Source organism: Procambarus clarkii, chromosome 48 (genome assembly GCF_040958095.1).
Source record: "Procambarus clarkii isolate CNS0578487 chromosome 48, FALCON_Pclarkii_2.0, whole genome shotgun sequence".
NCBI classification, from domain to species: Eukaryota; Metazoa; Arthropoda; class Malacostraca; order Decapoda; family Cambaridae; genus Procambarus; species Procambarus clarkii.
In genome coordinates this window covers 3,089,700-3,116,934 of record NC_091197.1, presented here as the reverse complement: position 1 = coordinate 3,116,934, position 27,235 = coordinate 3,089,700, and the positions used below count along the sequence as shown (strand labels likewise).

Genomic DNA, 27,235 nt, shown 5'->3' with positions numbered 1-27,235 from the left:
CTGGATATCTTACCAAGCAAAAATAGAGGACAAGTATTTTCCTGGTTGTCTTGTCAAGAAAAAAAGGGGGGAGGCAATGTACTTCCCTGGTCCTTTTATCAAACTCTTCTGTCCTCAGAGTTTGACCCCTTCCCAGTGCTATAGAGTCGTAATGGCTTAGCGCTTTCCCCTGAAAATTCCCTCCCTCCCTCTCTCTCACCTGTGAAGAGAGAGGGAGTTTCACTTTCATTTTCTTTCTTCCTTCTACATTCTCTGTCAAATGTCTTAAAAATAAGTGTTCACTAAGCCTGATAAAACACAGAGCAAATACATCTCTATTAAATACTTTGGTATATATTTGAATAATTAAGGTAATTCAATGCGACACAGATTATTGGATCTACTAAGGATTAAGTCCTAATTCAACACATTGTCAGTGATATGAATGATGACCTGGACCGTGGTGAGTGCTTGTGGGAGAGGACTGAGTATATACGAGAGCAGAGGGTGAGGTGGGGCGGGGGGGGGGGGGGGGAGATTGTGGTCATTTGAAATTGGGATCTGTGTGGGATTACAGTACGTTGGATGGTGGAAAGGGATAGATCATTTTGGGATGGGGGCTTGGGGAGGAAAATTGGGGTCGAGGGAGAGGAATGGTGTGAGGTGGAGAGGTGGGGTGTTAGAAGAGTTACGCTGATCTTATAGATCTAAGGGTTATGGTGGGAGGTTCTATGGGAAGTTCTCTGAGAGGGTGTAATGGGGTAGATGTTTACACTCTTCTCCATCTTCTTGTGTTTCTGTCTTGATTCTGATGTTCTCTCTTCCTTTGTGATACCCCCCTCTGAATATATATATATATATATATATATATATATATATATATATATATATATATATATATATATATATATATTCAGAGGCTTCTGTGCTGGCTAGGGTTCGAATCTCATGGTGGGGTAGTATTCTAAGGTTATGTATATATATATATATATATATATATATATATATATATATATATATATATATATATATATATATATATATATATATATATATGTGTGTGTGTGTATATCACGAAAATAAACACGTGATTAAGAATGTGACAATGTCAGACCACGGAGGAAAAATGAAACAGGAATTTCCTTAAGTACTTTCGTATATTAAATAATTGGACCTTCTGAAGATGTATTTAATATACGAAAGTACTTAAGGAAATTCCTGTTTCATTTTTCCTCCGTGGTCTGACATTGTCATATATATATATATATATATATATATATATATATATATATATATATATATATATATATATATATATATATATATATATATATATATATATATTTGTGTGCTCTGTACTAGCCTTCCTGTCCTCCTCGGCATCCGATGGAGGACACTTGTGAAGAAAATTCCACTTGCCTACTAATATAAGCTGGCAGGCGTACACGATCCCAGTTTTACACGCTGTGCAACTTGTGGGCCTCTCGTGCAGGACCATCACCTCAACCACCATCCTCAAAAGACCACAAGCAATCCAACTAGAATGACCTTTTTGTAGCAACCCGTCCTCTTAAAAATAACGTCGCTTTTGGCCCGTATGCGAGCTATGGCCAAAAGTGGTCGTAGTTGGAAATGAAATCGACTCACAAAAGTGACGTTCTGTCCCGTTTTCTGTGTGAGTCGCCCGACTTACTCGGACAGGTTAGGAGTGGAAACTTTCAATTAATCTTTGTACATAACATTTTGTAACTTTCTGAGAATTTCCTGCCCACCTAACCTATCAGAGGACCCTTAACTTACTGTTGTTGAAAAAAAATCCCAATTTTTTTTTTTTTTTCATTTTCAAATTACATCCACTTTCGGCCATACGGGCAAACGGCCAAAAGCGACGTTATTTTTAAGAGGAAAGGGGGGGATTGTAGACCAAGTTGCTGCAGAGTGCCTGGGTGCTGCAACAGCACAACACGACATTGCTCGCCTCACAGCAGTAGCAGCACCACATGCAGAGGATTACCTGTTAGCAACCCCAATGTCGGCAACTGGTCCTTGTCCTGTGGCCCTCCGCCTTGCTGTCCCAATCCACACCAAACATACGTGTATTTGCGGCGAGGTGGCGGCCGACAGGTACGCCCAACATGTCCTACTCTGCCAAAGCACAGGGGGATGGCACTCGAGGCACAGTGAAGTTAACGACATCATCAAGAGGAGCCTCACCACAGCTGGATGCCCAGCTGAAAGAGAGCCCCGTTACCTAACGCCCCGTAACTCTGATGCTCTTATTGGTCGCCCAGATGGTATCACAGTGAACCCCTGGAAGAGTGGCAAGCAGTTGGTGTGGGACTACACGTGCGTATCAACCCTGGCTAACACCTACATTGACTTCAGTGTTGCATAACCAGGTGGCGCTGCCACTCACAGGGAATCCAGGGAATCAGCCAAATCCCGTAAGTACAGAGAACTGGATCAACACTAAAATATTGTTCCCATTGCTTCTGAGACACTCGGCGCCTGGGGTCGAGTGCCACAAGTTTTTTGAAGGAACTGGGTTCTAGGCTAATTGAAACAACAAGATACCCTAGAGCTGCCAGCTTCCTTTTCCAGCGCCTCAGTGTGGCGATGCAGAGGGGAAGTGCACACTGCATTCAGGGTTCCTACCCGCCATCTGAGGAGCTGGAGGAGTTATGTATATATATATAATTTGTGCAGCTCGGTGCAAGTTGAACCTTGGTCGTCTTTCCTAAAATTCTATCTTTTAATATATTGTTACTGTGCGTGTATATTGTACTCACCTAGTTGTGCTTGCGGGGGTTGAGATTTAGCTCTTTAGTCCCGCCTCTCAACTGTCAAATAACTGGTGGATTTTTGAATGTGTGTATTCACCTTATTGTGTTTGCGGCGGTGGAGCTCTACTCATTCGGTCCTCCTCTCAACTGTCAATTAATCAACTGTTACTAACTACTAATTTGTTTTCACTCACACACACACACTCACACACCCAGGAAGCAGTCCGTAACAGCTGCCTAACTCCCAGGTACCTATTTACTGCTAAGTAAGAGGGGCATCTGGGTGAAAGCAACTCTGCCCATTTGTTTCTGCCTCCGCCGGGAATCGAACCCGGGCCATTAGGACTACGATCCCCATGCGCTCTCCACTCAGCCACGAGGTGTATGTGTGTATGTGTTTGTTTATTCATTTGTGGGTATGTTTCTTAGTCTTACCGATAAGGCTGACAGCAGAACTAAACGATAAGATAACAAGAACAACAAATTAATCCTTGCAAAGTATAATAGAAATTGTAGTAATATTTTTGTTCATGCAGGATGAGATGAAATATGAAGTGTATTTCGATTCCTGATCAATCTCCGATGAAAACAAAGTGATGTATGTCTCGTGAGGTAAACAGCAAATTCTCAAAGTTTAACACCACGACGACTTCTGCTAGAAGACAGAAGTTGACAACATCACACATGATGTCCTAACTGGAAGTTGACATCAACAACATCATGATGAGCGATGTGCATGCTTGAAGTTGTTACATGTTCATGGTATAAACAGAGCAAACAATCACAATATACAACTTCTGGTGTTAAAATGCTCGCAGTGTACAGGAATTTCATTCAGTTTCGAAACAAATAACGTAGACTCTCTTGATAATTTCTAGAGATAAGCTCTTATGATGTCTCCAAGTTCCATATACTTGGTATTTTTAATTAGTTGTGTAAAAAGAAGAAATTCTCTATTACATAAATGTTCGGCATTTTTATGAGCATTACACAACACACAATAAGAGAATTAAACAAGGAAATTATATATTAAAATAAGAGCTCACTGATAGAGTTACAATAGAGTTACAAAGGCCATGAAAATCTATTTTATATATATATATATATATATATATATATATATATATATATATATATATATATATATATATATATATATATATATATATGCCTATACTTGCATAAACCACAAGTGAAGATTAACAATCTTTGGACAACACCCACCAGTGGGCCTCGAATCCAGAAAGCACAATTACCTTCCAGTAGCTATATATATATATATATATATATATATATATATATATATATATATATATATATATATATATATATATATATATATATATATATATATGAATTTAGTCCATGAAGATTTTTACAACTGTAAATATCATGAAAAAGTTCTTCAATTTATTCAGTGATTATTTTATTTATTAGTTACAAATATATTTTTTTAGGAATTGTTATATTTTTTAACTTAATCTGAAATTTGCCAAACATTTTGCTAATTAACTCAAATGCTTTTTACCTAAATTGCAACTTTTTGCAAAAATATGTTTGACCTACACAGGTGATTAAGAATGTTGTAAATGAATTAAAACTATTTAAAACCACAAAATAAAATACTCGAAAATAGTTTCCATTCAAATAATGATATTGGAAAATTGCTTTTTAAGTATGTAAAAAATCTGAATATTTTTTACTCACATTTGTAACCCCAATTTTGTTAATTGGAAACCGTGTTCCGGAGAGTTTACAGGTTAGAGAGAGGTCTTTAAATACAGAGTAGTGTGGTGTCCTTTGTCACTCATAGTCAGGTATACATGTCTATCACCCACAGCCGATAGATACGTGACAAATATGTGGCAAAAATATGTGGGCTGACTACGAGCAGGTGTACAAGAGTGTGTTTTGCCTACAGGTTGGTGTACAGGAATATGAACTGGACCCAGCCAGTTGTGCATAAGTGTTCTGCTCAAAGGCAGATGTATATCAGAGTGGGATGAGCTAATTTGCACACAGAGCAATTAGAATATCGGCAAATCGTACACTCATATCTGAATCGACATATCGGACACTCATACCCACACCAGCATATTGTGTACTCAGACCCACACTAGCATATTGTGTACTCAGACCCACACCAGGATATTGTGTACTCAGACCCACACCAGCATATTGTGTACTCAGACCCACACCAGCATATTGTGTACTCAGACCCACACTAGCATATTGTGTACTCAGACCCACACCAGGATATTGTGTACTCAGACCCACACCGGCATATTGCGTACTCAGACCCACACCAGCATATTGTGTACTCATACCCACACCAGCATATTGTGTACTCAGACCCACACCAGCATATTGTGTACTCAGACCCACACCAGCATATTGCGAACTCAGACCCACACCAGCATATTGTGTACTCATACCCACACCAGCATATTGTGTACTCATACCCACACCAGCATATTGTGTACTCAGACCCACACCAGCATATTGTGTACTCAGACCCACACCAGCATATTGTGTACTCATACCCACACCAGCATATTGTGTACTCATACCCACACCAGCATATTGTGTACTCAGACCCACACCAGCATATTGTGTACTCAGACCCACACCAGCATATTGTGTACTCAGACCCACACCAGCATATTGCGTACTCAGACCCACACCAGGATACTGTGTACTCATACCCACACCAGCATATTGTGTACTCAGACCCACACCAGCATATTGCGTACTCAGACCCACACCAGCATATTGTGTACTCAGACCCACACCAGCATATTGTGTACTCAGACCCACACCAGCATATTGTATACTCAGACCCACACCAGCATATTGTGTACTCAGACCCACACCAGCATATTGTGTACTCAGACCCACACCAGCATATTGTGTACTCATACCCACACCAGCATATTGCGTACTCATACCCACACCAGCATATTGTGTACTCAGACCCACACCAGCATATTGTGTACTCAGACCCCACACCAGCATATTGTGTATTCAGACCCACACCAGCATATTGTGTACTCATACCTACACCAGCATATTGCGTACTCAGACCCACACCAGCATATTGTGTACTCAGACCCCACACCAGCATATTGTGTACTCAGACCCCACACCAGCATATTGTGTACTCAGACCCCACACCAGCATATTGTGTATTCAGACCCACACCAGCATATTGTGTACTCATACCCACACCAGCATATTGTGTACTCAGACCCACACCAGCATATTGTGTACTCAGACCCACACCAGCATATTGTGTACTCAGACCCACACCAGCATATTGTGTACTCAGACCCACACTAGCATATTGTGTACTCAGACCCACACCAGCATATTGTGTACTCAGACCCACACCAGCATATTGTGTACTCATACCCACACCAGCATATTGCGTACTCAGACCCACACCAGGATATTGTGTACTCAGACCCACACAGCATATTGCGTACTCAGACCCACACCAGCATATTGTGTACTCATACCCACACCAGCATATTGCGTACTCAGACCCACAACAGGATATTGTGTACTCATACCCACACCAGCATATTGTGTACTCAGACCCACACCAGCATATTGTGTACTCAGACCCACACCAGCATATTGCGTACTCAGACCCACACCAGGATACTGTGTACTCATACCCACACCAGCATATTGTGTACTCAGACCCACACCAGCATATTCCGTACTCAGACCCACACCAGCATATTGTGTACTCAGACCCACACCAGCATATTGTGTACTCAGACCCACACCAGCATATTGTGTACTCAGACCCACACCAGCATATTGTGTACTCAGACCCACACCAGCATATTGTGTACTCAGACCCACACCAGCATATTGTGTACTCAGACCCACACCAGGATATTGTGTACTCAGACCCACACCAGCATATTGTGTACTCAGACCCACACCAGCATATTGTGTACTCAGACCCACACCAGCATATTGTGTACTCAGACCCACACCAGGATATTGTGTACTCAGACCCACACCAGCATATTGTGTACTCAGACCCACACCAGCATATTGTGTACTCAGACCCACACTAGCATATTGTGTACTCAGACCCACACCAGCATATTGTGTACTCAGACCCACACCAGCATATTGTGTACTCATACCCACACCAGCATATTGTGTACTCAGACCCACACCAGCATATTGCGTACTCAGACCCACACCAGCATATTGTGTACTCAGACCCACACCAGCATATTGTGTACTCAGACCCACACCAGCATATTGTGTACTCAGACCCACACCAGCATATTGTGTACTCATACCCACACCAGCATATTGCGTACTCATACCCACACCAGCATATTGCGTACTCAGACCCACACCAGCATATTGTGTACTCAGACCCCACACCAGCATATTGTGTACTCAGACCCCACACCAGCATATTGTGTACTCAGACCCCACACCAGCATATTGTGTATTCAGACCCACACCAGCATATTGTGTACTCATACCCACACCAGCATATTGCGTACTCATACCCACACCAGCATATTGTGTACTCAGACCCACACCAGCATATTGTGTACTCAGACCCCACACCAGCATATTGTGTATTCAGACCCACTCCAGCATATTGTGTACTCATACCCACACCAGCATATTGCGTACTCATACTCAGACCCACACCAGCATATTGTGTACTCAGACCCCACACCAGCATATTGTGTATTCAGACCCACACCAGCATATTGTGTACTCATACCCACACCAGCATATTGCGTACTCATACCCACACTAGCATATTGTATACTCATACCCACACCCGCATATCGTATACTCATACCCCACAGCAGCATATCGCCTACCCATACCCACACCAGCATATCGTATACCAATATTCACGGTCTTTCACCCTCTTCCTCGTAAAAGAGATGGGAGTGCAATTCACACCATTCCTCCATAAAAAGTATATATGTTTGTTTCGTTAAACCTGCATCAACACCTACACATATTGTACGCACAAAGTTCCTGCACTCAAGTCTTGTGCTCTGGCAACGGTCGTTATATTCCGCCTAACAGTCAGTCCGTTATCTGTAGTCAGCAGTGCGTTGTTGGGACTCCCAGGGTGATGCAATAACGTATTTCAATTTCCATCACGATATATGTGTACGAATATATATATATATATATATATATATATATATATATATATATATATATATATATATATATATATATATATATATATATATATGTCGTACCTAGTAGCCAGAACTCACTTCTCAGCCTACTATTCAAGGCCCGATTTGCCTAATAAGCCAAGTTTTCCTGAATTAATATATTTACTATAATTTTTTTCTTATGAAATGATAAAGCTACCCTTTTCACTATGTATGAGGTCAATTTTTTTTTATTGGAGTTAAAATTAACGTAGATATATGACCGAACCTAACCAACCCTACCTAACCTAACCTAACCTATATATATAGGTAAGGTTAGGTTAGGTAGCCAAAAAAGCTAGGTTAGGTTAGGTAGGTTAGGTAGACGAAAAAACATTAATTCATGAAAACTTGGCTTATTAGGCAAATCGGGCCTTGCATAGTAGGCTGAGAAGTGAGTTCTGGCTACTAGGTACGACATATATATATATATATATATATATATATATATATATATATATATATATATATATATATATATATATATATATATATGGAGTACCACCTATGGTGAATTTGTGGGTAATCCATAGCCAAACACACACACATATACACCACCTGACGAAACACATGAGGAGACTGGAAAAGGTTCAGAAGTTTGCAACAAGATTCGTCCCCGCGTTATAAAGAATGGGGTATGAAGAGCGCCTGAAGGAACTGAGGCTTACGACACTAGAAAAATGAAGGGAGAGGGGGGATATGATAGGAACGTATACAATACTTAGGGGGATTGACAAAGTATATAGACGAAATGTTCACACGGAATAGTAACAGAACGAGGGGACATGCACTTAATGAGCAGGTTGTGGAAGCAAATTGTATTGGTAATTTTATAACTAGGTATGATAGGGAAATAGGACGCGAATCATTGCTGTAAACAACCAATGGCTCGAAAAGCGGGATCCAAGAGTCAATGCTCGATCCTGCAGGCATAAATAGGAGAGCACACACACACACACACACACACAGATATTAGAAAGAACTTTTTTAGTGTCAGAGTGGTTGACAAATGGAATGCATTAGGAAGCAATGTGGTGGAGGCTGACTCCATACACAGTTTCAAGTGTAGATATGATAGAGCCCAATAGGCTCAGGAACCTGTACACCTGTTGATTGACGGTTGAGAGGCAGACCAAAGAGCCAGAGCTCAACCCCCGCAAGCACAACTAGGTGAGTACACACACACACATGGAGGATTGAAACAGAGGATGATAGTAGGAGGCTACAAGATGACCTAGATAGACTGAGTGAATGGTCCAACAAATGGCTGTTGAAGTTCAACCCGAGTAAATGCAAAGTAATGAAACTAGGCAGTGGAAACAGGAGGCCAGACACAGGATACATAATAGGAGATGAAGTACTTAATGAAACAGACAGAGAAAGATCTAGGAGTTGATATCACACCAAACCTGTCTCCTGAAGTCCACATAAAGAGAATAACGTCTGCGGCATATGCGAGGCTGGCTAACATCAGAACGGCGTTCAGGAACCTGTGTAAGGAATCATTCAGAATCTTGTACACCACATGTAAGACCAATCCTAGAGTATGCGGCCCCAGCATGGAGCCCGGAACTTGTCAAGCACAAGACGAAGCTGGAAAAAATCCAAAGGTATGCTACTAGACTAGTCCCAGAATTAAGAGGCATGAGTTATGAGGAAAGGCTGCGGGAAATGCACCTTACGACACTGGAAGACAGAAGAGTAAGGGGGGACATGATCACAACCTACAAAATCCTCAGGGGAATCGACCGGGTAAACAAGGATGAACAATTCAACACTGGAGGGACGCGAACAAGAGGACACAGGTGGAAGCTGAGTACCCAAATGAGCCACAGAGACATGTGGGAACCGACCTGTGAGATTTATATTTATTTAATTTATATGAATTTATATTTACGTTAATTTATATACTTCGATAGCAATTTGTATAATGTTAAGTGGACTGTATTTCTGCAATCTCATAATCTCACAAATCGATCCTCTACACATTAGGGGGTGTTTATTAGTTTATATATATGCAGCCAATCAAACTACAGAATTAACTACACATTGAAGAGGTTCCTTATCTTATAGTACAGCAGGTTAGTCCACCAGGTATAACTAGGGTGTAGACACCAAATTATCCTCTTTGAGGTAGCTTCCTCACCCAGTAACTGGTGCACAAAGTCTTCCATCCTCGTCTTGACCTGTCAAAAGTGCGCTAGCTGTGAAGCCAGAATCCTATATATGACAAGCTATATCAGAGAAAACACTATACAGTACATGGAACATTGAAGACCTGGCTTAATTACCTTTAGTTTGAGGCTATTTCGCGATCTAACCGGGCCACCCTATATCCTGACATTAATGGCCATAAATGAATGATAAACGGGTTTCGGATAGACTTAACTTGAATTTGTAGACAGCGTGTTGACAATGGTACACCTTTGGCTTCCATAACACTACGTCCAAGTAAATTTAACAGGAGCTGAATTTGCTCCCGTGTGAGCCTCTGGTCTCGTATATACAATGGCTGTTTAACACTCCATACTATTGACGTTACTGGCCGACATTGTCCAGAATGATAGGAGCCGAATTTGCTCCACACGTCTCGGAGGTGACACAACAATGGCTGCCTCCTTCCTCCCTCACGCCTGGCCTACTTTGTCCAGATTTCAGAAAGTGATAGAAGGGTCACATTTACTCTACTTTAATATTGATAATTAAGTTAATTTATATAAGATGTTTTTATGATGGTAAAGTCCAAAGACTAATGTATTTAAGAACAATTCCCAGCAGAATAGCTGGTGAATTATAATAGTATGTGGTGATGATATCCCGTTTTCTTTAGACGGTAATTCCACTACAAGTTACGTTTTCTATGGGTAACTTGTTGGTAATACAGCAGCAAATATTATCTGTCTGTATGATATTAAATGGTGTCGGATTTTCCGACATAATTCCCCAGGGGGCTGCTCACGGGTCGAAGTCCTATTTAGAACAGACGAACACCGATACTCCTCCTTCGAATTATTAGATTAATTTGATGTTAGTAGTTAGTAATCACACATTTGTGCGTCTGTTCGTACAGGACGGATGTCCCGTACTAGAGTTGCAGGGGTTAGAAGTCTAATGCGATTTCATTTCCCTGTCAACTCTTGAAAGGCTAATATTCAAGCCTTATTACATATTATTTAACCCAGAAGACTGGATGTGATCAAGTACTACAGTCAAGTATGATTCAGGGACTGCAGTGAGATCAGTGACATTAGATATAACTTGAAGTTTCTTCAGGTAACTGGTCACTGATATATAAACACTGAGGCCCATGGAATACATCTTGATTAAATAATAAATGTATCAAATCAGTCATCAGATTTACTGGGGTTTAATTTAGTTAATTGATTCAGAAGATTGAATAGCTCATCATTAAAGTAAAGTATGGTTCTGAGACTGCAGTGGGATCAGTGACATTGGTCGCAGTGACTTGTAGCTGTTTTAGGCTACTGTTCACTGATTTGCCACTGAGGCCTCATGAACTCATCTTCAGCTTCAAATGATGATACTAACATCAACCTCTGTTACTATAGTCAGCTGTAATCTCCTTAGTATAATGCTACTGGAGAAATATAATCAGCTGACAAATTTAGATTTCTACTGGTATTGTTTATCTGCAGGCATAGGTCTCCTCAGGCTTGATACTGGGCCTGAGAGTAATTTACCTCCTGCAGAGTTTAACATGGTTATACCCTGATATTTAGTAGGGCTACCAATGAATTGATGGTAGTAATCTGTCCCCACAAGGAGAGCTATTTGGCATTTGATTTGCTCAAATTTACCTGCAGCTGCTTGATAATAGCTTTCCAGGTCAGCATAATCAACTGTTGATTGTTGTGACAAATCTTCACATTTCTTGATCTGTCTTGTTAAGTGGCCTTTAAGACCTGCAAGGGTTCTTTTCATTCTCCCTGCATTATCCATACTGGCTAGTTGGTGAAGCCTTGTGGGGCTTGTACTTGGGCTGCTCATAATACTGAACAAGCACTGATGGTAGCCTAGGGTAAATTCTGCACTCGCTAGGCTGTAATCCTACCTCTACTAGAGGTTAGCACTTAAAATTAATACACATTATATATATACAATCATCCACACTAATGATTTGAGTGATAAACCAGTGTCATGGAAGTACCTTTAGGTTAGCTCTTCTATATCACCCTAGGATGGAAGAGACACTAATTAATCACTCAAAGGTGTAATGATCATAAGTAAATTATTATATATACAACTCAACTCGAGTTGATAAAAATTACACCCAAAATAGGGTCTGCACCATTCATTAATGGTGTTAGGTTATTCAATATAGTACAACTGACTATGGTAATAATGGGACTAGGATGAACGATAATAGTTCAACTAGTCAATGTTAATATCCTACCCTGTTGTGGGTTGGCAATTAGTAAATATTATACTGTGAACACTAGTGCAGTATATATTAAATAATTCTCTATTTTGGAGAAATAATATACACAATTATTGATAATAGCCTCTTAATTAGCCTCTATGAAACTTCTAATATTATCTAGAAGTATTAAATATTATTAGTGACCTCGCGAAATAAACTCCACAAAATTCGTAGATAATCTCTCGCGAAATGTAACACCACGAAATCCGTGAACAATCTCGTGAAGACACAGTCACTAATTAGGCTGGCTTCAATATTAGCGCTGTCATTTCACGAAATAACACGCCACCAAATATCTGTGGGTGTGCATGAAACCGCTGACGAAGCTGAACTGGGCTGAGGGAGGCTCCTGAGCTCCCTCGAGGCTACGCTGCCGTCTTGACTGGCTTTGTTTAAATAACACTGCACTAGTATATTTAATGAATCCACTGGTTAACTGGTTCATCCGGTACTAAGATGACCAAATGTGGGTTCAAAGGATCAAATAATCCGTCATCCGGTTCGAAGATGACCAAATAATGTGGGAACCGACCTGTGAGATTTATATTTATTTAATTTATATGAATTTATATTTACGTTAATTTATATACTTCGATAGCAATTTGTATAATGTTAAGTGGACTGTATTTCTGCAATCTCATAATCTCACAAATCGATCCTCTACACATTAGGGGGTGTTTATTAGTTTATATATATGCAGCCAATCAAACTACAGAATTAACTACACATTGAAGAGGTTCCTTATCTTATAGTACAGCAGGTTAGTCCACCAGGTATAACTAGGGTGTAGACACCAAATTATCCTCTTTGAGGTAGCTTCCTCACCCAGTAACTGGTGCACAAAGTCTTCCATCCTCGTCTTGACCTGTCAAAAGTGCGCTAGCTGTGAAGCCAGAATCCTATATATGACAAGCTATATCAGAGAAAACACTATACAGTACATGGAACATTGAAGACCTGGCTTAATTACCTTTAGTTTGAGGCTATTTCGCGATCTAACCGGGTCACCCTATATCCTGACATTAATGGCCATAAATGAATGATAAACGGGTTTCGGATAGACTTAACTTGAATTTGTAGACAGCGTGTTGACAATGGTACACCTTTGGCTTCCATAACACTACGTCCATGTAAATTTAACAGGAGCTGAATTTGCTCCCGTGTGAGCCTCTGGTCTCGTATATACAATGGCTGTTTAACACTCCATACTATTGACGTTACTGGCCGACATTGTCCAGAATGATAGGAGCCGAATTTGCTCCACACGTCTCGGAGGTGACACAACAATGGCTGCCTCCTTCCTCCCTCACGCCTGGCCTACTTTGTCCAGATTTCAGAAAGTGATAGAAGGGTCACATTTACTCTACTTTAATATTGATAATTAAGTTAATTTATATAAGATGTTTTTATGATGGTAAAGTCCAAAGACTAATGTATTTAAGAACAATTCCCAGCAGAATAGCTGGTGAATTATAATAGTATGTGGTGATGATATCCCGTTTTCTTTAGACGGTAATTCCACTACAAGTTACGTTTTCTATGGGTAACTTGTTGGTAATACAGCAGCAAATATTATCTGTCTGTATGATATTAAATGGTGTCGGATTTTCCGACAAGACATTAGAAAGATCTTTTTCAGTGTCAGAGTAGTTAGTAAATGGAATGCATTAGGAAGCGATGTGGTGGAGGCTGACTCCATACACAGTTTCAAATGTAGATATGATAGAGCCCAGTAGGCTCAGGAATCTGTACACCAGTTGATTGACGGTTGAGAGGCGGGACCAAAGAGCCAGAGCTCAACCCCCGCAAGCACAATTAGGTGAGTACAATTAGGTGAGCACACACACACACATGATCATGATCATGATCACCACATTCAAGATTCTCAAGGGAATTGATAAGGTAGATAGAGAAAGGCTATTTAACACAAGGGGCACACCCACTAGGGGACACAGGTGGAAACTGAGTGCCCAAATGAGCCACAGAGATATTAGAAAGAACTTTTTTAGTGTCAGAGTGGTTGACAAATGGAATGAATTAGGAAGTGATGTGGTGGAGGCTAACTCCATACACAGTTTCAAGTGTAGATATGATAGAGCCCAATAGGCTCAGGAACCTGTACACCTGTTGATTGGCGGTTGAGAGGCGGGATAAAAGAGCCAGAGCTCAACCCCCGCAAGTTCAATTAGGTGAGTACAATTAGGTGAATACACACACACACACACACACACACACAGGGGGGGGGGGGCTGGTAGCTGAGTCGACAGCGCTCTAAATTCGTGAACCTAGGGACCGGGATTCGATCCAGGGGCCGTCGGAAGAACAAATGGACAGAGTTTCCTTCACCCTGATGCCTCTGTTACCTAGCAGTAAATAGGTACCTGGGAGTTAGACAGCTGTTACGGGCTGTTTCCCGGGTGTATGTGTGTGTGTGTGAAAAAAAAATAGTTAGTAGTAAGTAACAGTTAATTAACAGTTGAGAGGCGGGCCGAAATAGTAGAGCTCAGCCCCCCGCAAGCACAACTAGGTGAATACACAGACACACACGCACACACACACAGCCTTTTGGCAGCCTTTTGGACTGCCAAAAAAGCCTTTGATACAGTACCACACATGAGACTGCTATTTAAACGTGAGAGGCATGCAGGAGTAAGCGGAAAGGCCCTAGCAAGGGTAAGGCACTACCTAACAGGAAGGAGCCAAAGAGTTACGGTAAGGGGCGAGAAGTCCGACTTGCGAACAGTAACGAGAGGAGCCCTTCAAGGATCGGTGCTGGGACCCATTCTATTTCAAATATACGTTATTGACATGTTTACAGGAGTAGAATCCCACATGTCGATGTTCGCGGATGACGCAAAGTTGATGAGAAGATTTGTGACAGATGAGGATTGCAGAATCCTCCAAGAAGACTTAAACAGGTTGCAGAGATGGTCAGAGAAATGACTAATGGAGTTCAACACGAGCAAATGGTAAGTTATAGAAATGGGATTAGGTGACAGGAGACCAAAGGGACAGTACACAATGAAGGGGAACTGTCTACCTGTGACGACTCAAGAAAGAGACCTGGGAGTGGACGTAACACATAATCTAACTCCTGAGGCACATATAAATAGGATATCGACAGCAGCGTACTGGCACTGGCAAAAGTTGGAACATCATTTAAAGACCTAAGTAACGAGGCATTTAGGGCGCTTTACATTGCCTACGTGAGGCCAGTCTGGGAATATGCCGCACCATCATGGAGTCCCCACCTGAAGAAACACATAAGTAAACTGAAAAAGGTTCAAAAGTTTGCAACAAGACTCCTCCCAACGTAACGAGAGATAGGGTAAAAAGTCCGCCTGAAGGAACTGAGCCTTACGACACTAGAAAAAAGAAGGGAGAGGGGGGATATGATAGGAACGTATAAAATACTTAGGGGGATTGACAGGGTGGAAATAGACGAAATGTTCACACGGAATAGTACCAGAACGAGGGGACATGGGTGGACGCTGGAAACTCAGATGAGTCACAGAGAAGTTAGGAAGTTTTTTTTTTAGCGTGAGAGTAGTGGAAAAAGGGTGAAAAAAACAACCTGCTCCACTTCAGGAACAGGTTGTTGAAGCAAATTCTATTCACATTTTAAAACTTGGTATGATAGGGAAATGGGACAGGAGTCATTGCTGTAAACAACCGATGGCTCGAAAGGCGGGATCCAAAAGTCAATGCTCGATCCTGCAGGCACAAATAGGTGAGTACACACAAATAGCTACTAAAGTTCAACCCGAGTAAATGTAAGGTAATGCAAATAGGCGGTGGAAAAAGTAGGCCAGACACGGATACAGAATAGGAGATGAATTACTTCATGAAACGGACAGAGAGAAAGATCTAGGATTCTAGGATATGAGCCCACATAAAAAGAATTACATCTGCGGCGTATGCGAGGCTGGCTAACATCAGAACAGCATTCAGGAACCTGTGTAAGGAATCACTCAGAACCTTGTATACCACATATGTAAGACCAATCCTGGAGTATCCGGCCCCAGCATGGAGCCCGTACCTTGTTAAGCAGAAGACGAAGCTGGAAAACGTTCAGATGCATACCACTAGGCTAGTCCCAGAACTAAGAGGCATGAGTTACGAGGACAAGCTGCGGGAAATGCACCTTACGACACTGGAAGACAGAGGAGTAAGAGGAGACATGATCACTACCTACAGAATTCTCAGATGAATTGACTGTGTTTATAAGGATAAACGGTATAACACGGGTGGTACGCGACCAAGGAGACACAGGTGGAGACTGAGTACCCGAATGAACCACAGGGACATTAGAAAGAACTTTTTCAGTGTCAGAGTAGTTAACAGGTGGAATGTATTAGGCAGTGATGTGGTGAAGGCTGACTCCATACACAGTTTCAAATGAAGATATGATAGAGCCCAGTAGGCTCAGGAATCTGTTCACAAGTTGATTGACGGTTGAGAGGCGGGACCAAAGAGCCAGAGCTCAACCCCCGCCAGCACAAATAGGTGAGTACACACTCACACACACAACAGATGCGACAGACGGTGATGCCCGAGTCTGTTTTTCTGTCATTGTCTATCTTTCTGACATGTTCATTCTTTCCGTTTCTCTCACCTTCCTTTCTCTCTGCTCCCCCCCCCCATTCTCTCTCTCTCCATCCATCAAGTTCTCTTTCCCTTTCTCTCTTCCGTTCTCTCTCCCTAACATCTCCATCTCTACCAACTCCTCCTCCTTCCTATCCCATCTCTCGTATAACCAGCAATCTCCAACAGAGAGACATTTCCATTTACATCTATAGAGGGCTCCCAGGTAGTGCCCTGGTTAGTATCTGTTTCTTCCCTTCTCTTTATATTCTCCCTTTACGCCCTCACATTCTTCCCCTCCGCCTTTTCTAGTGACATCCACACAACAGTCAGCTGCACTACGCTTAGTGACATCCACACAACAGTCAGCTGCATTACGCTTAGTGACATCCACACAACAGTCAGCTGCACTACGCTTAGTGACATCCACACAACAGTCAGCTGCACTACGCTTAGTGACATCCACACAACAGTCAGCTGCACTACGCTTAGTGACATCCACACAACAGTCAGCTGCACTACGCTTAGTGACATCCACACAACAGTCAGCTGCACTACGCTTAGTGACATCCACACAACAGTCAGCTGCACTACGCTTAGTGACATCCACACAACAGTCAGCTGCATTACGCTTAGTGACATCCACACAACAGTCAGCTGCACTACGCTTAGTGACATCCACACAACAGTCAGCTGCACTACGCTTAGTGACATCCACACAACAGTCAGCTGCATTACGCTTAGTGACATCCACACAATAGTCAGCTGCACTACGCTTAGTGACATCCACACAATAGTCAGCTGCACTACGCTTAGTGACATCCACACAATAGTCAGCTGCATTACGCTTAGTGACATCCACACAATAGTCAGCTGCACTACGCTTAGTGACATCCACAATAGTCAGCTGCACTACGCTTAGTGACATCCACACAATAGTCAGCTGCACTACGCTTCTTGAGGTTATCTTGAGGTTATCTTGAGATGATTTCGGGGCTTTAGTGTCCCCGCGGCCCGGTCCTCGACCAGGCCACCACCCCCAGGAAGCAGCCCGTGACAGCTGACTAACTCCCAGGTACCTATTTACCGCTAGGTAACAGGGGCATTCAGGGTGAAAGAAACCTTGCCCATTTGTTTCTGCCTCGTGTGGGAATCGAACCCGCGCCACAGAATTACGAGTCCTGCGCGCTATCCACCAGGCTACGAGGCCCCTGCCCCAGGCCCGGCTCCAGGCCCCCTACGAGGCCCCAACAGTCAGCTGCATTACGCTTAGTGACATCCACACAATAGTCAGCTGCACTACGCTTAGTGACATCCACACAATAGTCAGCTGCACTACGCTTAGTGACATCCACACAACAGTCAGCTGCACTACGCTTAGTGACATCTGCACCTATCCCATCACAATAATTCCTGCTCTAGCTTCAGGAGGTGTTAATATTCACAATTGAATTAGCAGTTTAAATTAGTTACAAACTCTTGATGTCATTACAGCGAAAGTTAATGAAACGCAGTTTTGTTGACGTTAACCCGACTATCTTGTCCCCCTGACGAAGCGGAAACGAACCTGGTAATTAACAGGTGTATAAGCCTCTGAGGCGGGCTTGGCCATCATTGATAACTATCCCGTTCTCTCTCGCTACTAATAGGTGGCGTTTTATGTTTACGTATTCGTAAATTATTCGTTACAAATATAGCCTATTAAGCAACGGCTCACGAACATTTTACGTTTTCTATGATTCGGACTCGATAGGTTATGTGGGTTGGTTGGGTTTACACGTTTCTGGTGAGGTTAATAGGTTTTTTTTTTACGGAGTGGCAAGTCCAGAGAATGGGTCAGAATGTGGCCCCGTAAGCTGCCACAGTATGCAGTGTATTCTGAGTATACAGTATACTCTATGCTGTATAATGTATTCGTTGATATTAATGATCAATAATGTTCAACAACATAACGATTTCATTATTTAAATTATTCGTATTATTATTGTATTATGTATAATATTGTTATAATTATAATCAATGTATTCAGTAGTCAAATAATTATTAAATGTTTAAGTAATTACTTGCTTCTTGGTTTCGTTAACCGTCACTTGCTAATTATTTTTTCAAATTTTAAGGTGTAATTATATTTTCATGGGCAATTAGAGGATCCTGTAGCACAGTGGTTTGTATAGTCGGTTCACAACCGAAAAGTCCCTGGTTCGATACCACGGGTACGTTTGGACATACTTCCTAATACCTCATTTAATGGTAAATAGGTAACCCAGGATTTATGCAACTGTTGTGGATTGCAACCTGCGAAATGACAGTAGTTGGCCTGCTGCTGGGGTTGGGAACCTATGGCACGCGTGCCCTAAGTAGCACGCCCAGTTATATTCTTGGTGTCCATACACAGTTATTGGTCACCTAAACCAAGGTCTCTTAAGAATGTTTTCTAGCATTTTTCTCCTCCATTGGCCCTCAAGAGAACTTTTTAGAAAACGATCCCAGTTTAATCACACGTTCTCGACAAGCTTCAAGAACCTTAGCCATACTTAGCCTTAGCCATATTCTGGTGTTTCACCCACAGAGAGAAGCCATCTATCAGAACATCGCCAGTGAGCAGGATATTGACAGGACACGTAATATTGTGTTATTTGTCAATCATTTATTGAATATTAATATTGAGTTAGGTTGGTCCGGTGGTCAACATATTGTACAAACGCGCCTCATATGATTCTGTGAATTTGGTGCTGGAAGAGTCGAACTAACCTACAGAGCCTTGAGGTCATACAAAACAATGACATGCGACTTATATTTGGCGCAATGCGTTCAACTCTTATCATCGGCCTTCACGGAGAAACGGGCCTGACAAGCTTAGCCACCAGACGAGACATAATGTGTGTCAACACTGATAACAACTGCCTGGCCGCAGAACTGCGGATCAGTACTATCTGTCACTCTGTACCACAGCTCACCCGACACACCCATACAGATAAAAAATTAACCGAACAGTTAACCCACATAACCCCTGTCTTACGGCATCAACACCGTTGCTAGTGTGTGGAGTGGAGACTTCCCCGCCATCTATGGACCTGCACTCCGACTCCCAGGTATTAGGTGAGACGCAAACAACGCCATCTGTTGGCTGTGGTGTAGCGTCGGTGAAAGGCTCCTGTTTCATTCCTGAGTTAGGAGGTGAGGTCGATGATGATGACCTCTGGTGGGTGGCGTAACGATACCAACGTCATCTAGGTTGTGGATGCAATTACAATTTCAGTTCCCCTCGTGGAAGGGTGTTATCCTAAATTCACCCAGTATTGTCTATCTGGCTAATGACTTTTATATCCACAGAGGTGACGTGATGAGGCGATTGAGCTGTGGAAATCAGCTCACCTTGGACAGTCCGGGACTCGTGACTTGTTTCGTGTGAGAGGACAAAATAGCCGCCGTCGGTAGTAAGCGGTACAACAGCAGTGTGTTGGCTGTTGTACTTAGGCAGTGTTGTGTGGGCCGACGTACCCGGGATTTGGCCTAGAGTTACTAGACGACCGTACTGGCCGTCTGCTGAGAAGTGCTGCTAGTGTGTTGCTACAGACACCAGCCAGGGTGGTAGAGACCCCTGCCAGGGTGCTAGAGACACCTGCCAGGGTGCTAGAGACACCTGCCAGGGTGCTAGAGACACCTGCCAGGGTGCTAGAGACACCTGCCAGGGTGCTAGAGACACCTGCCACGGTGCTAGAGACACCTGCCAGGGTGCTAGAGACACCTGCCAGGGTGCTAGAGACACCTGCCAGGGTGCTAGAGACACCTTCCAGGGTGCTAGAGACACCTGCCAGGGTGCTAGAGACACCTGCCAGGGTGCTAGAGACACCTGCCAGGGTGCTAGAGACACCTGCCAGGGTGCTAGAGACACCTGCCAGGGTGCTAGAGACACCTGCCAGGGTGCTAGAGACACCTGCCAGGGTGCTAGAGACACCTGCCAGGGTGCTAGAGACACCTGCCAGGGTGCTAGAGACACCTGCCAGGGTGCTAGAGACACCTGCCAGGGTGCTAGAGACACCTGCCAGGGTGCTAGAGACACCAGCCAGGGTGCTAGAGACACCTGCCAGGGTGCTAGAGACACCTGCCAGGGTGCTAGAGACACCTGCCAGGGTGCTAGAGACACCTGCCAGGGTGCTAGAGACACCTGCCAGGGTGCTAGAGACCCCTGGATGTGATTTTTTGTGACCCGTCATCGTGTTGTTGAAGTCCTCTGCCAGTGTGTTTCTTGAGAGCGGATGTGGAGTACTGGGACATTGGGACGATATGGTGTGTGGACTGGCCCATGTTGAGGAAGGTGAACTCGCCGGTGATTACCATTGAGCGTGGACGAGTTGTATTTAAAGATAGTGGACTCACCGGGACTTGAGGAACACTGCAGATCTAGTGAGTGACCTGAGTGAAAGCGCCACAGTGTACATATGTATAGTTACACTTCTATAGATAATATATTAGTGAAGGCACAATTGCGTGTTGTTTATCCCCCTTTATTCTTTGCACTATTACTTGCCACCGCCAGTTCTTGAGGACTTACCATTGACTCGGGATAGGATGACAGAAGAGGTTATAAGACACGTTAACATAATGAACCCGGTTACTGGCCCCTGCTGGCCGTAACACCCCGCTTCCTCACCAATCACTCACAGCCTGTCCTCACACGGGCTACCAGTAACCTCAATATAGACCTCACTTTACTCCAGAACTCTGAAACCCAACTTACTGTCCCCCAATTCCACCTTGGCTTTAAACAACTCTTAATACATCAACAGAACTCGAAGACAACATTCCAAAGTCTGCACCAAACCATAACCTCAGTCTTTACCTCAACAATGAAATATTGCTACCCAAATACCACAGCGATTTATACAGATGGATCTAGCATCATCATGAACAACGTCTGCTCGGTCACTAGCGCTGTATGGAATCCCACAATACCATCTCCAGCAGGGATGGCGGTTACTAAACCATTATCTATTTTCACAGCTGAATTATATGCCTTATACCAAGCTCTCCAAATAATCACAACATTAACAGTTTGGATATATACAATCTGTAGTACTATGACACCTCTATCCAATGGGTTCCAGCGCATTGTGGTGTACTCCATAACTTGTAGATCAACTAGCCAAAGCGATGCACAACACGCCTCACATTACTCATCATCTAATACCTCATGTTCACGTAAAGGAGCCTTCAAAGATACCATCACCTAAGATGTTGTAATGAAATGGAAAACATCATGCTCATCTTTGTACTATGGGTCCATTAATAAGAAATGAGAAACTTGGAAACATGTCAGATATAAAAGCAGAGAAATTGATATAGCGATGACCAGATTAGGGCTGGGACACACCACACTAGCAGCACACAGCTCTAAGTACAGAACAGACATCAACGAACTCTGCATCCACTGTCAGGTGCCTGAAACAGTCGAACCGTACACGATATCGTTGGTTCTCCAGCCGGGATTCTGCCTTAGAGGCTTTCAGGCATAATAGTGACATTCCGACATCATAGTGCCAGAGTAAACTTCAAACAAGTATTTATCGCACTTAAAATACCCTTTACCGTCGAGCATATATTAGGAGGAGGTGACCTCTCGTTACAAGATAAATAACCAATAGTCAAAGCACTGTAAATATCTCCAGTCGACCAACAAATTGTGTCACACCTGACCCGCGCCACATCTATACCTGGCGCCACCAACAGCTACACACAGGAAACACCTGCCTGGCCGCAACACCGTGGATCAGCTGACACCATAAACACAACATCCCGGCCTACAGTGTGGCAAGTCTCCCTCTAACACACGCCTCTGTTGTAGTCGCCGCTCCTCTCTCTTCACCACAACACAACACGTTTGGAACTCTTATCATCCTCAACATAAAAGCGTCTCCCAACACCAGTACCGGTGCAGTCATCGGGGGGACAAACCCTTCATGCTAACTGCATCTACTATCAAGAAGAGGAAGAAAGAGTCGAAATTTCACAAAAAAAATTGTATATTTATTTACATATGACTGATAATTATTTTTTTTCCTTGAGGAAAGGAGTAAATAATTAACAAATAATGCTGCAAAGTCGGGGAGATCATGAATGAAGGAGAAGGCAGTTATCAGGATATAACTCTGGATATAACACATATCAACTGTTATATCACATTATAACACTTGAATACAAGGAGAAGACGCTAAGATATGATAACCGGGTGAGTGAATACGTTGTTTAATCACTTGGACTTTGGGGGATCGAACGCCGACCCTACAGTACACCATACCCTCGCTTTAGCGCTCACTCATGTGGCTGGACCTTGAAGAAGGGACTTGTGGAGAAGCTAAATGTGGAGTATTCATGGTTTAAACACTAACACAAACAATATGCACGTCGCTCCAATGGTCTCAAGTGGGATTTTAAAGCATTAAGTCTGGTGGCTTTCAGGAATTTACACACAGCTCGGTCTTCGGGTATAAATTGGATAAGTTTAGATTTGGGAAAGACTTGGGTAAATACGGGTTCGGTAACAGGGTTGTTGATTTGTGGAGCCAATTACCGCGTACCGCGGTGGAGAAGGGGTCCTTCGATTGTTTCAAGCGTGGGTTCGACATGTATATGAGTGGGATTGGGTAGTTATAAATAGGAGCTGTCTCGTATGGGTCAATAGGCCTTCTGCAGTTACCTTAGTTCTTATGTTCATTTTCTTAAACAACTGAAAGCAAATGATTCCCCAATTACAATTGAATTCTCCACGTTAGATCCAGTCTATCAACCCCTGTGTATAAACCTCCCCTTCATCTGCAATATGTCTGACCGTCTACAGTCATACAAATTTCCAAAAAACATACATTACCACATTTTTCACATTTCTAAAAAATGCAGACATGTAAAGGCGGTACATATCTATATAAATAAAAATGGAATTAAGTGCAGAAGGCCTATTGGCCCACAGTCTTCTGCAGTTACTTCCATTCTTTTGTTTTTATACCCATTGGTTCGTGAACAAATCCACAAGGGCCGTGACGAGGATTCGAACCTGCGTCCTCTCTTTCTCTCTCTCTCTCTCTCTCTCTCTCTCTCGAGAGAGAGAGAGAGAGAGAGAGACAGAGAGAGAGAGAGAGAGAGAAAGAGAGGGAGAGAGAGAGAGAGAGACAGAGAGAGAGAGAGAGAGAGAAAGAGAGGGAGAGAGAGAGAGAGAGAGAGAGAGAGAGAGAGAGAGAGAGAGAGAGAGAGAGAGAGAGAGAGAGAGAGAGAGAGAGAGAGAGAGAGAGAGTGAGTGAGAGCGAGAAAGAGAGAGAGAGAGAGAGATAGAGAGAATATAAAATTCAGTAATACGGTACAGCAAGAGGGAACACAAAATTCGGTAATAAGAAAAAAATACACTGATTGGTAATGCAAATACAGACAACTCTGTAACAGTTTGGTCGCGTTTGCTGCTAACATATGTTTACTTTTGAGCAGGGCTTGGGGAGTAGAAGCACTCCCAGCACACCATCCAGGTACAATCTTAGTGTCGCAAAAAATCTTCAATTTTTCGAGAGCTTTACAAATTCGTAGAGAATCTCAAGAAATGTGAAACTCCTTTGTAGTTATTGCTAGAAAAATGTGTATTTTCTTTTCTTTCACCGGTGGGGAAAATAGTGTTGAGGAAGGCTAAAAATCATCGTTTCCAAATTATAGATTTACTGTTCAAATGGAGAAAAATGGGTTTAATGTCACTTTCCATTACTGGACATGACCCCGGTGTGAAGAGTTAGCTACACGCAACATAGACTTTATCCATGACCAGACTGTCCTCTCGAGTTGCCCCAACGTCACAAAAATGATGTCCTAAATTGCCCGAACCTAACCTAACCGAGAGGCCCATCAAAGGAAACGTGACAGCCCGTCAGTTTTGCGAGCAGCCGTGATTCATAGAACATCACATTTTTACTTTTGGAGATTATACGTGATAACAATAGTCAGTTCCACAGGACAGGTCATTAATCAGCTCCCAGGAAGTGCTAAAATAAGAGAGTCTAGTCATTTCCCGGCTCTGTTTACAAGCAAAGACGGGTGTGTTATTTTACTTCTTATTTACACAAGTGGGTATTGGAATAGATGGCTTTGGACTCCTGTTACCAGCAGGCCGAGAGCCTTCCCTTTTTATAGTTCATTGTAAGACATATTCAATTAGTGGTCTCATGGATCGTGCTACCTCTCCCTTGAGCACTACCCTGTCAAGGGATGGTGCCAGGGCCTACTTGGATGAGCGCTTGCCGGCAGGTATGAGGTAAATAATCCTGGCTGACACCCACTACTCCCTATTTCACTCCGGGGAGTTAACCAGTCCTCGCTGTCACTCGCGCTTGAATCCATAACTTCATCCACTCCAGCCACCACTCAAACACTCAAGAGGTGCACTCAAACACACCTCTGTCTACGCCCTCATACAAAAGGTGTTCTTGAAGCTTAAACAAGACAGAAGAGTGTTGTATAAGCTTTAAGCTTGGGTTCTTTTCAAGCCCGTGTCCGAACACCCAGCTTTTTCAGCGTTCGAGTGTGCGCCCACACACGTTCAACACCTCCACCCTGGTCAACACCTACACCCTGGTTACCACCTACACCCTGGTCAACACCTACACCCTGGTCAACACCTCCACCCTGGTCAACACCTCCACCCTGGTCACCACCTCCACCCTGGTCACCACCTCCACCCTGGTCAACACCTCCACCCTGGTCAACACCTCCACCCTGGTCAACACCTCCACCCTGGTCACCACCTCCACCCTGGTCAACACCTCCACCCTGGTCAACACCTCCACCCTGGTCAACACCTCCACCCTGGTCACCACCTCCACCCTGGTCAACACCTCCACCCTGGTCAACACCTCCACCCTGGTCAACACCTCCACCCTGGTCAACACCTCCACCCTGGTCACCACCTCCACCCTGGTCAACACCTACACCCTGGTCAACACCTCCACCCTGGTCAACACCTCCACCCTGGTCACCACCTCCACCCTAGTCAACACCTCCACCCTGGTCAACACCTACACCCTGGTCAACACCTCCACCCTGGTCAACACCTCCACCCTGGTCACCACCTCCACCCTGGTCAACACCTCCACCCTGGTCAACACCTCCACCCTGGTCAACACCTCCACCCTGGTCAACACCTACATCCTGGTCAACACCTACATCCTGGTCAACACCTACACCCTGGTCAACACCTCCACCCTGGTCAACACCTCCACCCTGCTCAACACCTACACCCTGGTCAACACCTCCACCCTGGTCACCACCTCCACCCTGGTCACCACCTCCACCCTGGTCACCACCTCCACCCTGGTCACCACCTCCACCCTGGTCAACACCTCCACCCTGGTCACCACCTCCACCCTGGTCAACACCTCCACCCTGGTCAACACCTCCATCCTGGTCAACACCTCCACCCTGGTCACCACCTCCACCCTGGTCAACACCTCCACCCTGGTCAACACCTCCACCCTGGTCAACACCTCCACCCTGGTCACCACCTCCACCCTGGTCAACACCTCCACCCTGGTCAACACCTACACCCTGGTCAACACCTCCACCCTGGTCAACACCTACACCCTGGTCAACACCTCCACCCTGGTCAACACCTACACCCTGGTCAACACCTACACCCTGGTCACCACCTCCACCCTGGTCACCACCTCCACCCTGGTCACCACCTCCACCCTGGTCACCACCTCCACCCTGGTCAACACCTCCACCCTGGTCACCACCTCCACCCTGGTCAACACCTCCACCCTGGTCAACACCTCCACCCTGGTCAACACCTCCACCCTGGTCAACACCTCCACCCTGGTCAACACCTCCACCCTGGTCAACACCTCCACCCTGGTCAACACCTCCACCCTGGTCAACACCTCCACCCTGGTCAACACCTCCACCCTGGTCAACACCTCCACCCTGGTCAACACCTCCACCCTGGTCAACACCTCCACCCTGGTCAACACCTCCACCCTGGTCAACACCTCCACCCTGGTCAACACCTCCACCCTGGTCAACACCCCCACCCTGGTCAACACCTCCACCCTGGTCAACACCTCCACCCTGGTCAACACCTCCACCCTGGTCAACACCTCCACCCTGGTCAACACCTCCACCCTGGTCAACACCTACACCCTGGTCAACACCTCCACCCTGGTCAACACCTACACCCTGGTCAACACCTA

The 27,235-nt window shown here is 44.0% G+C and overlaps 1 protein-coding gene across 1 annotated transcript; it reads left to right on the top strand.

Annotated features, from left to right (window-relative positions):
• Nucleotides 1-19,820: 19,820 nt before the first annotated feature.
• On the top strand, nucleotides 19,821-21,214 carry LOC138350974 (uncharacterized). Its single transcript, XM_069302437.1, has 2 exons — nucleotides 19,821-19,941; nucleotides 20,592-21,214. The coding sequence occupies exons 1-2, from the start codon at nucleotides 19,821-19,823 to the stop codon at nucleotides 21,212-21,214; spliced, it is 744 nt and encodes a 247-aa protein (XP_069158538.1).
• Nucleotides 21,215-27,235: the final 6,021 nt, after the last annotated feature.

Bases quoted from the DNA above. Each gene is read 5' to 3' on its own strand.
- LOC138350974 (XM_069302437.1), top strand. From the start codon at position 19,821: ATGCGTTCAACTCTTATCATCGGCCTTCACGGAGAAACGGGCCTGACA. The intron at 19,942-20,591 runs GTACTATCTGTC...GTGTTGCTACAG, and splicing joins GGCCGCAGAACTGCGGATCA to ACACCAGCCAGGGTGGTAGA.